General features: G+C 45.5%; 1 protein-coding gene across 1 annotated transcript in view; it reads left to right on the forward strand.

Moving 5' to 3' along the window:
* VTA1 (vesicle trafficking 1) overlaps positions 1-15,376 on the forward strand; it is a 329,175-nt gene that overhangs the window by 214,022 nt on the left and 99,777 nt on the right. The window contains exon 5 of the mRNA XM_086927161.1: positions 978-1,083. Within this exon, the coding sequence (XP_086783287.1) occupies positions 978-1,083 (106 nt within the window). The remainder of the gene's footprint in view (positions 1-977; positions 1,084-15,376) is intronic.

Raw genomic sequence — 15,376 nt, forward strand, 5'->3', positions numbered from 1 at the left:
GAGGCTGTTCTGATTGGCTGTTCAGTATCTTTGGTCTCTTTTACAAAAAGAGGTGGATATGCTACAAAATGAGATGTGGCCTAGGCCTTTTTTTTTGTACCTACTGCTATGGTATTTTTTATTTACTGGGGACTCTCATTCCGACGATGGGGAATGATACAAGCTATGGGAATCTATGAAAGTTACCAATACTGGAGAACAAAAGTTACTGGTAAGTAACTTGTTTTCTTATAATCAGAAAACCAAGTCACTTACATTCGGTGATGCTCTTTCTGGTATAGAGTCTATCTAACGGCATATTCCTCACTGATCCTCCTTGCTCTCTGGGGTCGACTCTCAAGTCTAGGAATCGGCACTCTGTTTAAAGTCAGTTTGCTGATGGGGCTCTGCGGGTGGAAACAGCCTCGAAAGCAACTGTTGTTAGCACGCAGGAGTGGCGCCTATTTCTGGAAAGGAACGCCATTTCTGGAAAGGAACAGCACCTGTTCGTAACTGCATGGCACAACCTACTGACGTCAGATGTATTGCTGAAAAAGTTTCAGGATCCTGTCTGACACCTGGGAAATATTCAAAGGTGAGGAATCTGCGGTTAGATAGTCTTTCTACCAGAAAGAGTGCTACTGAAGGTAAGTAACTTGTTCTTTCAGACCTTTTCTGACCTCAATCCACCTATTTTATAGGTTCCACCCTGTAATGTAGCACAAAAATATCATGCTTTCTATTTTATGACCTAGTTTTTTACTTGTATCTATGTTTTTACAGTGTCATTCACTATAAAGAGTCTTGCCATCCTGTGCCCAGAGTCTCGAGACCTTATGTCAGTGATCTAGATAAATATTACTTATAAAGGAAATAGTTATTACTAAGAAAGCACAATCCATGTTATTTGCTTGTTTGCCGACTGCAAATGTGAACATTTGTTTTCATGCATTACATTTTGGCGAGTAACATATGCAATTTTGTATGCATTCTTCCAGAATCTTCATTACAGAAAGTATGCAAGGTGGAAGGCAACATATATTCACAATTGCCTAAAGAAAGGAGAGACGCCCCAGGCTGGACCTGTTGCAATGGAAGGCTACGGTAAGTCTTTGGACTTGTTTTTCAAAAGTTGCAATTAATGAACTAGACAAATTGGTACTCAAACGCCTTTTCTTCATTGTGGTATGCAGCTTCAGATCACCATTTAAAAAAAATGTTTTTTGTTTTTTATAGCGCAAACTCGACCCAAAGGTATCAGTCACCACGGGTAAACATTTGTTCTTATGTTCAACATTCCTCTCTAGTAGGGCCTCAGCGGGTATATTAAGGGCACGTTTCCGTGCTCTCTTGATCACTTCAGTAGGGTACTCTCTCTTTCTAAATTTCATAACCAACTTTTCAGATTGTGCCGCAAATTTCTCCGCCGAGGAACAGTTCCTGCGGTATCTCAAGAACTGTTCTCCAGGGAGATTATCACGCAGCGCTCTTGGATGGAATGAACGGTAGTGCAGTAAGGAATTCCTGTCAGTAGGTTTTTGGTGAACGGGTGTGGATAATCGATTATCCACTGCTGTTATATCCACATCCGGATACACCACAGAGTTCCTACTTATAGTCCACATAAATCGCAAATAATTATCTGCTTCGTTCAACCATGCCAAGAATATTATTAGCTAGTCCTCAGATCCTTACCAGATACAGAGGACATCATCAATAAACCTCCTCCAAAGAGAGATATTCTATTTGAAGGGGTTGGAGGCAAGTTGGATCACATTTTGCTCGAACTGATCCACATAAATGTAGGCCAGACTCGGCGCAAATGTGGCCCCCATCAATGTTCCCGACACCTGGAGGTATACCTGGTTTCTGTATTCAAAAAGTTTCTTGTCAATGCCAGTGCTATACACTGCAGAACAAAAGATTGTCGAGTGTCATAAAACCACTCCAGCTCCCCAAGCGCACGTGCTGCTGCCACCAGCGTGGTGGCGTCTTGGGGTATGCTGGTGTATAGAGACTCAATATCTATAGTCACCAGGAATTGCTTCTGGGGGTCAAACTCAACTGTATCTAATATGTTCAGTGGTGTCCTGCACAGAAGAAGGCTGTGTGATAACTGCTTCTCTTAGAAAAAAGTCTTCAAACTGGGACAATTGCGTCAATGCAGATTGGATCCCCGACACAATGGGTCGACTTGGTGGTGGGCGCTGAGGTTTATGGATCTTCGGCAAGATATAAAACACTGGTACTCTCGATTTCAAATTAATCAGGAAATCTGCTTCCTTATAGGTTATCCATTTTTTCTCTTTGTCACCCACCACCAATCTCAAGACTTCCATTTCATAATCTTGCGTTTTAAGAACTACAACTGCACCCCCCTTGACGGCTTGTTTAAACATTATTTTCTTGTAAGGATTTCACTGCCTCCCAGTCAGTTCTACTCATATTGTGGAGATGCAAATTATTTTGTGATTGTTCCAAGGTCTCAATATCCCATAGCACCCATTGTTCAAAAACAGTGACCTCCGGGCGAATTGAACAGCCTTAGACAATAATATGATTCTATGCCATCTGACATCCACACCCTACTCGCTCTGCAAGCCTGGCCCCCCCAACACAAATTGAAAAAAAAAGTAACTTGGCTGCCTGCCATCTATCTGTACCACTCTCTGCACATCGAGCCTCCTCCCAGACCAAAGCCTCACTTTCTGCTCTCACACTGAGAGTAGTAAGCCGGCCACACTTGACAGCGATTCTGTGGCAGCCGCTGTCAGCGCGGCTTAATATCCCCTCTCAGTACAGGTCTACACAGAGTGCCCTGACCAGGGAGAAGGCGGTTCCCCTCTCCTATCTTCCCCAGGTCTGTGTAGAACCAAGAGCGAAAGGAGACGGCAGGTGAGACGCCCCAGCACCATCCCACCACTGCATTACGGTCTCTTGTGACCCAAGCGAGGTGGCAGAACAAAGGAGAAGCAAGCACTTCCCTTGGTAAATCCAGAACAATAATTAACTGCCTTCGTAAACCACTGTTGTGATGTCACTGCAGTGAATAATCGCATTTCAAACCAGTTATTCACAATAAAGGCTTCCTAAGGAAGCTCTATGCAATAGAGGTGTTACCCATTTGCAAGGTTGAAAACAAATTATCAGCTTTGTGGCATTTGTTTGGTCTTCGGACCCTATCACAATCCTTTGAAAGCTATCTTCACCAGAAAAGATTTAGATACTATCTTTTCTGGGATGGGTCAGTGGCCTATTTATCTGCAGGTACATTGGTTTGAGGAAGAGTATTTTCCTAGGATGTACACTCAGCCGGTTACATTTCCTTCATAGATGGCCCTCTTGAAGTTAGCATCTCTGGTGAAGTAGAGAACAATCTTGAAGTTTTCCTTAGGTAAAAATAGTGTTGAGTGATGCTCTTGCTACAGTTTAGGGCGCGTATTACACCCTTCCACTTCCATAGATCACCAACCATCACAGCAAGCACAGAAAGTAGCGTGTCTGGATGAGCACTGTTTACTTTCTGCAGCTTCCACTGCACCTGCAACATGATGCTTTAGTTTTTATCAAATAAAGAAAAATGAGCAGTGCAACGTGCACTCTTGTGAGTAAATAAAAAGAAACACATTTTAAACAAATTGTCACTTTTCCTTCTTGTGGATACATAAAAATATGGTTAGATACAACCATCACCTCTTTGCTTCTCACGAGTGATAGTGCCTTCAAATGACCATAAATAAAAATGTGTTAACAATAAGGAATAATATAAGCCAATAGCATAGATCATATCCAACATATGGCTCTGTATCAATTAATACAGGTGGATATAACTTCTATTGTTGTTTTTTTAATCTCTATTATCCTCTCCCTATAATTTACCAATACATTTCTTGTTTCCTTATGCAATAGGAGACCTCGCGTGACAATTTCTGATGTAAATAATTTAAGTTCCATGTGCCACTCTGTGTTATGCTACCCCCATATCCTTTTCTGGCAACCGCATACTTTCTCATTTAATACAAAGAGAAACGAGTAATGTTCGCCTTGCTCACCATGTGGGGACCCTAATATAACATGATATGTAAAATAGACATTTGTATGGGTTGTTTTATATGAATCATGCTGTGATGGAATTTCACCATGTCAAATATTGTGATGTCATCGGAGTTAAGACCATGTGACATTACTTCCTGGCAACATCCAGGGTTAAAAGTCATATATCACCTGATTAAGGTCAAAATGCACTGTCGCAACCCATGGCATTATGGTGATTTGACGTCTATGCACAAATTCAAATTGTATTCTGTGTCCTTTAAATAAATGTTGCAACACCGTTCATCTCATAATGCCCTACATCGTATATCCTATGAGACTATACAATAAAGTAAACCAATGCTATGAACGAACATTTTTACATTTCGATAGATTTCCTTGAAAGTTAATCTAGTGGTTCGGATTTTATTACATGTTTACATAAATCATGGCGAACATCTGCACTGGGCGGGAGGGGAGAATTGCTTCCATGTGAAGGGCATGTGTTATTCACTCCTTGAAGTGTAACATGTAAACAGCGAGAGGCATCTCTAGTAAACCCGGCTCGCGCCTTTTTAAAAGCGCTAAAAAATGAATCTGCTCGGAGGGGTCTCTGGTTGCGCCATTTCATGCAGCACACGGTGTTTGCCTAATTATAATCCGAATTCGACCTCTAGCCCTAGCTGTGAAAGAATGTGTGTAAAAATCTAAACCGACATCAAACAGTGGGACTTAAGGGACGCACAATACAAAACCATACATCGTTGTGAGGTCGAATCTTGTTGGCAGCCTTCATTATTATATAGAATGTTCCCACTGTCCTTACACCCTGTGTGGATAGTTCAGTCTCTTAGGGCACCAGCTCCACACCTGGCGGCCATCAGATATAAAGGAAGCGTTTCTGAACCAGCTGCATCGCGCATGCATAGGTTTACTCTTGAAAAAGCTCATATTTTAAAAGCATACGTCATTTAATGCACCACAGAGTAAAACTGATGCGGCATTTTAAATGTGCCACAAGCTTTGAAGATTTCGTATTTGATTTGTTCATATGACGACAGTACTAATGTATGCGCTCATATTACATTATTTACCCAGGTGCTTCAAACACCTTTTAGTTTTTACAGAAAATAATAACTATACACGTGTCCTTGTGTTTCAGTCTTATAACTAAAGGCCTGCCTCAATGGCGCGTGCAAGTGTATGCAAGATTGAGCCAATGGGTTGATGAATTAATATATGCATGCTTGCTTGATGAGTTATTAACTCTTTAAATTCTCCAGTGAATGACAAGACACTTTCAGTTGTAAGCCAGATCTGCTGACTTTACATCGTAATTTTAATGGTAATTGCATTTTTATAGTGCTTACTTCCCCTGACTAGGCATTGAAACTCTTTACGGCGAGTAGCATGCTACTCTGGAGCTCAGCGTTAGTGGTTAATCCATTTGCATCTGGTTATGGGGAATAGAATGTAATATCAAAGAAATCATTCAATGCACTTATTCCAGTATCTTTGTTGGAGGTTCAATTATTAGGAGTTGGGTGAGATCATTAGTGGGGGCAGTGGGGGCTCTGTGAATTCGTGCAAATGGTTGGTCAGATGAATAGGTAGACTAGCGAAGGTTAGATTTGTTGGGTTACAGGGATATAATATCAAAGAAGGCGACTTTGTGATCTATGAAATGAGGTGTGGGCAATATACAGTGACCTGTTACAAGAGATTAGACAAACAGACGTGCAACCTTGAGTAGGCTAGAGTCAGAAATAGGATATAAGTTAAGAGAGGGGCATTCGAAGGAAAGGGATTAGAGAGGACGGTCAACCGTTTTAAGTCAAGGTGAGTTATTCATGCACGGTCTTGGTGATATAGTGGAAGGAATCTTTAAAGTTAGCATGCAATCTGGGATGTGAAACTGTAGAAATAAATAACATTATTTGTATGTGAAATAGTGCTATATTAAGTAGGTATTGATAGGCACTAGAATTATTGAACCATCTGACCCAGCATAAAGGGTGTTTGACTACACAACCAAACAAATAGTCATTTTTTTTCCAAATCTAAAAAGAGGAATAGCCAATGAACTACAGTTGGCCAGTTTGGATGGATTCCAATGAAAGACCACAATAACAGCACCTCTGAAACTCCCCATAAACTACCAGACTCTATTTATGCACTTCCAAACCATCTGAGAAATTCAAGTCCTTTCTGGTATTGATGTGTCTGTGCCTGACACAGGACCGCAGAAGAAAGACAGACCTCTAGATAATTACGTGACTCACTTGTCACATCAGTTGGTCTCACCTTGTAGACCCATTTGCTATGCCAATGCGTTTTGCCAATGTTGTGCCGTATCGGCAGAAAACAGAAAAGTAGCGCAGTGGCTGCTATTCATTCGGGCCGTGCCATAAGCACATGCATGATCTATTACACTTGTGCGCACATGTGTCACCACACATATGCGTGCGTAAAGATTGATGCAGGTGCCATTTTCTTTTTTCTTTGTTGACCAACCTGGGACAATAGACGCCACTCAGATCAGTAAATACAAATTGAAAATAAATTTTAAGTCTGTGAAAGCGATTTTCTTGTAGTGGAACTCTAGGCAGCAACTGCCAGCTGTTAGACCTTCACAAAAAAGCAACTTTAAAACAAAACTGAAAATGCCTACAAGAGGTTGGGAGCAACAGAGTAGTTGGTGGGTGGAAACAGTGGGGAGTGGGTGGGGGAAAAACTAAAAATAAAGCTGGGTGGAAGGAGGAGGGGTAAATGGAAAACAAGTGAGAGCATCATGGCGTCCTGGGGGGTTTGGTGGAGGAAAGGCCACAAGACAGAGAGAACAGCAGACAAAGGAGAAAGCAACGCGGATCCCTCGGCGGGTATTTGGTAGAAGTGAAGCACACAAGGGAGAGAGCTAGAAAACACATGTCCCCTCATGGAGTGCTTAACAGACAAGCATTTACAATGCACCAGGTCTTGCAATTGCAAGATTTTGAGCTATTGGCATTGTAAATGGAAATGCCTTTTCTAATATTAAAATGCATTGTCATTTACAATACCAATAGTTCAAACTTTTGCAAAAGGGATACATATTGTATTGCAGAGCGCAGTGTCTGTGAAGCGGACGCCGCTCTCACTATTAAAGTTAAAAAAAGAAACCGAGCACGTTGTGCTGAAGTGGGCGCTGCACTCACTATTAAAGTTTTTTTTATATTTAAAAAAGGAAACCGAGCATGGTGTCCCTGAAGCGGGTGCCACGCTCAACATCAAAGAAAAAAAAAAGGAATTGAAATTGGGCCCGGTGTCCCTAAAGCCGGCACCATGCTCAGCATGCAAGTTAAAAAAAATAAAGTTGAAACTGAGCGCTGTGTCCCTAAAGCGGATGCCACGCTCATCATGCAAGTTAGAGCAGCATAGCGCGCTATAAGAAAAGCTGCCACCATTGTCCTGTGTTGGCGTACTGTAAATACAAAAGCTGCCGCCATTGTCCCCGTGAGTGTCATTAAACAAAATAGCGCTCACCGACTTATAATGCAGCATGTAACAAGCCAAGTAAAAGGTCCATTCGTTATGGGAGGTAAAAATGCAGACAAGGCGATACCAAGGAGGGCCAACGAGCCTATTTACAAATCAGTAGCCATCATTTACGAAGGAAAATTACTCAAGCCAATGACAAATTTGGGCGGGGCTTTCAATGCATAGTCCAATACAGCATTCCTCGCAGAGCGAGCAGTGCATGCGTCCTGCAGCTAGGCTCTGCCTAAGAAAGTTGTACCCCAAAAGTGAGTAGTGGAAGGATGCAAGTCAATAAAAAGGTTAGTAAAGTGGCTATGCTTCAGAGGAGGGACAAACACAAGGAGAAGAAGAAAGATGAAGGAAAGCGACAGAATAAGAAGCAATTAAATGAGTGACAACAAAGCCACTCCGTAGAAGCAGTGGGCGGGCTCTGACCCATTGTAAGTTCTTGTTATAGCCCACAAAACGCCTTTTACAACCAGACCGCTAAAAGCTGCCTGTTAGGTGAGACCTAAAAATGTTGCAGAAAAGATTGCCTCCCTCTGGGCATGACGGCTAAGAGAATAACAATTGCAATGATGTAGGGAGGGTTTAACCAAGTTACAGAATAGGATGCTTTTAATCTCTAGCTGTACTAGTAATTAAATATATGATGGAGGGCAGAACAGCTATGGACTTCTGGAGAAGAGATGCTTTTAAGAGGCTGGCCTTGGGCATTCACTCCACTAAATCAATACTCCAAGTAAGACATAGTGGTGCTATCACAAGGAAACGCGTGCCTTCTGTGAGGGTGGCTGTACACGAAAACCCATTCCACAGCTGACTTACTGTTCTTGTATTACAAGCGCAACAGGTGTGCTGCCGGAGACAGACCAGTCTCTCATCCACCAAAAAATAAACAGAAGTAAGGCAAACTACAACCGTTCTCCCCAGCCCAGGTGACCACCCTCAGTCCCACCATACAGAGCACATCAGCTTGCACCATCTCAATCCAGCCAACTCAGTTAATTTTAAAAACCCAGACCATGACCAACTTTTATTGCTACAGACCTGTGCAGTTACTGATCTGAAATAAAAGAACCTAAGGGATGGAGTTTAACTAGTCTTGTTTGAAGGACCATGTCACTAGGTAGGAAGTGGTCAGACCAAGAACACAGGATAATGAAGGAAGTGGGCAAACAGGTTAGTTGAGACCATTTAGCCTTGAATCACTAGACAACAGACCCAGAATGTAGGGAAGGTCAGGCTGCGAGAGGCTACAGGTAGCGGAGACCAGAGAAAACAAACCAGGCTGGCCAGAGTTATGCACAGGTCGAGCTCACTGGCGGCTTGATCCATCCTTAAAGAGGAAAACTAAGTCTGCATCAATTGCTCTTTTCGTGCCTCAAGCAAGAGGTTGCTGTTTCCCGAAATACAGTTGTCTTTGTACTGCTTTCAGGAGGCTCTGTGCACTAGAAGAGTTTCAGTTGTTTGTAGTCTTATGTATACCCAGCTCCTCGCTGGTAAAACTGTAGGGTTGAATGTGCCTTGGCTTCTTGTCCAAGTAAAAGCTTGCTTTTCATTTTTAAATTCTTGCAGGCCAAATATGTTGTTTGGTGGAGGAGACTCTTGCCACAAGTCTCCTAACTAGTGCTCTACATGATTATGGCATTTTGCTCACTGTGTTTGGGACTTGCTGTCCTGCCACATTGTACTCTTTTTAACACGTGAGACCGCTGCCCTCATGACCAGGTTCTAACGCTATTAATAGTTTGGGACACCTGAATATTGTAGTAGGGTACATGCGTGTAAAGGGGTGGTAGTGAGAGGCTGTAGGCTTCGTTTTGGTAATGCATATTTTATTTTCACATACAGATTTTTACGGCGGATTGTCAATCTTTCCCGGGCAAACTCTGAGGGATCCGTGGTGAGGCTGTCTCGATTGTATTCCGCCTGCCTTGGTAGCCACCCTCCTGGCAGTTCCTTGGAGCCCTCTCTCGACGTGGCCGGGTAGGAAAAACACAAACAGAAGGACCGTTAAACTCACGTCCTCATACCGTATCAACCCCGAGGGGAACCGGGGAAGTGAGGGACACCGCTGACTGGTGCTATATACGGCAGGCAATAGTGGAGGTTTCGTGGTGGGGAAAGCGTGAAGGGGAAAGGAGGTAGACCAGGGTGACGGGTTCAGGTATATTTATACTATGTACAGCTATGTACAACTGGGTGTAATGTAAAAGCAGTATTTCCAGTTCTATGGCGGTACTGAACTCCTCCTCCCCGCCCAACTTGAAAGCTTCTGCCGTACCTGCTTTAGCCACACTCCTCCCTCGGGAGTGTGGCACGGCGAAGCGTGGATCAGTTGGCCTCCTGGCTCGTCTGCTTCTCCTCCTTGCTTGTACCGTCCTCGTCTTCTCCCGCACTCCTCACTCCGTCTCCTCAGGTGTCGTCACACGCAGACTGGTGTTCTTTCTGGTCTTAACCCACTGCCGCGAGGTCCACGTCACGCTGGGGTGGTTCTTCGTTTGTAGTACACGCCGACTTAAAGGCGCCGCTTGGAATTCTCTCCCTTTGCGGTAGTGGTTGCCAAGGTTCCTAGGAGTCCTGAAGAGAAGGAGGGGAGGGATCCATGAGCCACCATTCAACCCCTGCGTCCAGTGTTTCCACTCGCTCGTGGCGGTGTACCTGGTTACACTCCTCCCCCCCCCCCCTGGTCTCTCCCGATCAGGGAGAGAAGGTGCTCTGGACAGGAAGTCTGCATTACAGTTGTCCTGCTCCTTGCGGTGTTTCACTATGAACGAACAGGGCTGGAGGAATAGAAACCATCGTAGTACTCTGGGGTTTTGTGACTTATTCCTCTGCATCCATTGCAGAGGGGCGTGGTCAGCATACAATACAAAGGAACGTCCCTCTAGGTAGTACTTTAGCTTGTCAATGGCCCATCGTATGGCCAAACATTCCTTCTCGATTGTTGGGTAGGTCCGCTCTCGAGGATGCAACTTTCGGCTAAGAAACAATATGGGATGCTCGGTACCATCTTCCCCTTCTTGTGACAAGACTGCCCCCAGGCCCGTGTTTGAGGCATCTGTGGCCAGCGTAAAGGGTCTATCAAAATCAGGAGGTATCAGGACCGGGCTGGTCTTTATAGCTCTTTTGAGGTATTCAAACGCCTCTTTTGCTTCGTTGGAGGGCTGAAACAGTTGGGAGGGTTTTACAGTCTTTTTTAACAGGTTAGTCAGAGGACTGGCGACCGCTGCAAAGTTCTAGATAAATCTTCTGTAGTAGCCGATTTGGCCTAGGAACACTCTTGAGTCCCTTTTTGTTATCGGGAATGGGGTTTGTACAATGGCCTTCACTTTTTCCTCCTGGGGGGCTATCACGCCTTCACCTAGCAGAAATCCAAGATACTTAACCCTGGGATAAGCTGCTTGATAATGTTTTTGCGTTTATGTGTAGGCCTGCTTCCTGGAGGGCCCCAAAAACTCGTTTTATGTGGTCTAGGTGTTGTTCCCACGTTTGGCTAAATATAACATTATCGTCCAGGTATACTGAACTATAGTCAGTATGTTTTTTAGGACGTTGTTCATTAGTCTCTGAAACGTGGCCGGGGCCCCGTGTAATCAATTCGTACAGCCCGTCCTCGGTAGCGAATGCTGTCTTTCGCCTGGCCTCTTCTCTCTGGAGGATCTGCCAGTAACCCTTCGTCAGGTCTAGGGTGGTTGTATACCTGGCTTCTCCTATACTCTCCACTAGCTCATCTACCCGGGGTATGGGGTAGGCGTCAAAGGCTGATATGGCTGATATGGCTTTCAGGGCCCTAAAGTCCAGGCAGAACCTTGTTGATCCATCTGGTTTTGGAGTTAACACTATGGGCGAGGACCAGTTGCTGCGTGAGGGGCTGATCACACCTAACCCGAGCATGTCTTGTACTTCCCTTCTAACCTCTGCGCTCCTTGCAGCAGGGATCCGATAGGGTCTCTGTTTTATTATTTTACCTTCTTCTGTGTCTATTCGGTGTTCAGTCAAGTGTGTCAACCCCGGGGTGTCGGAGAACATTGAGAAAAAAGGGCACAGGGCGCATAAGAGTTCCTCTTTCACCCTCGGGGTTCGGTCAGGGTTGATAGGCAACTGCTCTAGAGTGGACTGGTTCCCGCTCACTGGTAGGCCAAAATGGGTAGACCGTTGAGGGGGCCAAATCCATTTTTTTAGCATGTTAATGTGAAACGTTTGTTGTCTTGTTGGGGATATTTTAACTCTGTAGGTCATATTACCTATCGTTTCAGCTATAGGATACGGGCCTAACCACTCGCTCTTGAATTTCTGGGTTGAAGAGGGAAGTAACACTAATACCCAGTCTCCCTTTACCAGCTTCCGCCACTTCTTGCCCTTATCGTAATGGAACTTCTGTTTTCGTTGGCTTTGTTCAAGATGCGAATAAGCCAGGTCCCTCAGTTTCCCTAGCTTGGACCTGAGTTGTTGGGTGTAGTCTAAGAGGGACCTTTGTTCCTCTGTCTCCTCTTGCTCCCATGCATCCTTTGTTATTTCTAGCAGAGAGCGAGGTTGTCTGCCATAAAACCGCTCGAAAGGGGAACAACTCATACTGCTCCGGACTTGTGCCCGAAGTACATAGAGGGCTAGTGGTATGACTTTGTCCCAGTCTTTGTTCTCCACAGTCAACATTTTCTTCAGAGTCGTTTTTAACGTACGATTATATCTCTCAACGAGACCGTCCGTTTGTGGATGGTAGGCTGACGTTTTTATTTGGTGTAGATCTAACATTTTACACACCTCTTTCATCATTCTAGACATGAAAGGAGTCCCCTGGTCAGTTAGGATCTACTTGGGGAACCCCACCCTGGAGAACAATTCCAACATTTTGTCGGCCACGTTTTTCCTGGTAGGCGCCCTCAAGGCAAAGGCCTCGGGGAACCGTGTGTGATAGTCCACTACAACCAGTGCATATGTGTGTCCTCTCGAGGTACGAGGTAGAGGGCCTATAAGGTCCATTCCAACCCGTTCGAATGGTTTACCTACGAGGGGCAGGGATTGTAGGGGAACGGCCTGGGGTCTGGTCCTATTCTTCTTTTGGCATATCTCACAACTCTTACAGTAGATTTCGGCCTCTTTGTAAATGCCAGGCCAAAAGAAATGTCTAGTGATGTTTTGCGTGGTTTTCTCCGTCCCGGAGTGTCCTGCAGTGAGGTGAGAGTGAGCATAGTATAAGACCTGCTCTCGGAAGTCAGTAGGGACCACCAATTGGGGGGGATCACCGGCCTTCCCTTCCCTGTAGAGGAGATCCTTGCTTATGAAAAACTGTGGGTAAGTCACAGCTGTGTTGGACTGGGCTGCATGTGCCGCTTCCCAGGCATTAAATAGGGTGGCATCGTTGATTTGTGCGAACCTAAAGCTTCTGTCCAGCACCCAGGGCTCTGTTGCTAAAAGGGCAGGATGTTTGGTTGGGGGGCCTTCTGGGCTGTTAAGGAACTTGGCACCGAACAGAGACATGAAGTCGGGGTTGTCTACCCCTATTATAAGGTCTTCAGGAAGAGATTCTACAACTCCCACTTTAACCGTGACAGGGTTTCTGTTTTGGGGTACTATAGTGATCTGAGCTACTGGATAGGGTTTCACATAGGTATGTACGCACCTAATGTGCACTAGCGTGTTGGGAAGAATCTGGGAAGGTAATACTAGTTTTTGTTGTACTACAGACTGGCGGCACCCCGAGTCTAACAACCCCAATATATGTCTCCCGTTTATTGATATACGTACATAGAACGATGGGCCCATCTCAGCTGTATACATGACGGCCCTGGGGATGTACCCCACCTCCATGGGTTCTTCCTGGGGTTTCCGTTGTGGGCACATTCTGGCTATGTGGCCCCATTCGCCACAATCGAAACATTGAGGAACCTTAAGGGAGTTAAAGTCCATCCTTGTCGGGCGGGGTTTCAAGGTTGGTATTGGTTCTCGTTTCTTCTTTTCTTGCTTTGGAATCAGATTAGCTTTAGGAAATTTGTCGGAGTCCCATGTAAAAGTCCGAGGTTGGGCTCTAGAATAGTTAGTGGCCATTTCGATAGCTTGTGCTACCGTCAGTCCGGAGTGTTGTCGCAACCATCTTTGCGTGCCGTAGGGCAAGGCCTCCATGAATTGCTCTAAGATAATGCTGTTCATAATGTCTTCTTTGCTTCTCTGCTCGGGTCTTAACCATTTTTCTGCAGCCATCTTCAACCTTAGGTATAGGGTTCTCTCCTGAGGCTCCCTTCTCTTTGGGGAAACGAACCCGATAGGCTTCTGCATCCAACCCGAGATGGTCAAGGATGACCTCCTTGATTTCCGCATAAGGAGTGTTTCCAGCATGGTTGGCCACTTGATAGGCCTCTTTTGCCTCCCTGGATAGCAGCGGGGCTAAGAAAAACGGACATTTCTCCGGAGGCCACCCACACGCCTGGGCTGCTCTTTCAAAATTGGACATGAAGACGTCGGGGTCTTCCCCTTGTACATACTTTTGGAGGGAGACCCCCGAAGGGTGTGGCATTGCTGTTCTGCGTTCAGTTACTGGACCAGACGTTTGTGCGACCATCTGGAAGTTTTCAAGTTGGGCGCTTATAGCATTTTTAAACAGTTCTCTATCTGCCTCCGCCGTCGTTATCTGGGATTTTATGGCCCATACTAGTTTGTCTTGTCCCTCAATGAGGTGTTGTATCACTTGCTCCATCAGTGGTTGCTGGTGGGGGTCAGGAGATCCCACTTCTGACACCACTTGTAAAGGGGTGGTAGTGAGAGGCTGTAGGCTTTGTTTTGGTAATGCAGGTTTTATTTTCACATACAGCTTTTTACGGCGGAATGTCAATCTTTCCTGGGCGAACTCTGAGGGATCGGTGGTGAGGCTGTCTCGGTTGTACTCGGCCCGTCTTGGTAGCCGCCCTCCTGGCAGTTCCTTGGAGCCCTCTCTCGACGTGGCCGGGTAGGAAAAATACAAACAGAAGGACCGTTAAACTAAAGTCCTCATACCGTGTCAATCCCGAGGGGAACCGGGGAAGTGAGGGACACCGCTGACTGGTGCTATATACGGCAGGCAATAGTGGAGGTTTTGTGGTGGGGAAAGCGTGAAGGGGAAAGGAGGTAGACTAGGGTCACGGGTTCAGGTATATTTATACTATGTACAGCTATGTACAACGGAGTGTAATGTAACAGCAGTATTTCCAGTTCTATGGCGGTACTGAACTCCTCCTCCCCGCCCAACTTGAAAGCATCTGCCGTACCTGCTTTAGCCACACTCCTCTCTCGGGAGTGTGGCACGGCGAAGGGTGGATCCGTTGGCCTCCTGGCTCGTCTGCTTCTCCTTGCTTGTACCGTCCTCGTCTTCTCCCGCACTCCGCACTCCGTCTCCTCGGGTGTTGTCACAAGCCGACTGGTGTTCTTCCTGGTGTTTACCCACTGCCGCGAGGTCCACGTCACGCTGTGGCGGTTCTTCTTTGTAGTACACGCCCACTTAAAGGCGCCGCTTGGAATTCTCTCCCTTTGCGGTAGTGGTTGCCAAGGTTCCTGGGAGTCCTGAAGAGAAGGAGGGGAGGGATCCATGAGCCACCATTCAACCCCTGGGTCCAGTGTTTCCACTCGCTTGTGGCGGTTTACCTCGTTACAATGCGTTTTGAATGAAAGCCATTTGGGAAACAACCTACTGTCTCTCAGTGGTAAATCCGTACATGTAATTCCTGTCCCCCTCATTCTTGCTGATTGTACATATGAGAGTGGGTACCCATACTGCACCCCTCCTCAATGCATGTAGTTCCTATGGTTGTATGGTGCTCACTTGGGCAAACGGTCATCTGAGTTTGCCGTGTTCCCTTTCCTTGCATGTCTCCCT

This window comes from Lissotriton vulgaris, chromosome 6 (genome assembly GCF_964263255.1).
Source record: "Lissotriton vulgaris chromosome 6, aLisVul1.2, whole genome shotgun sequence".
NCBI classification, from domain to species: domain Eukaryota; kingdom Metazoa; phylum Chordata; class Amphibia; order Caudata; family Salamandridae; genus Lissotriton; species Lissotriton vulgaris.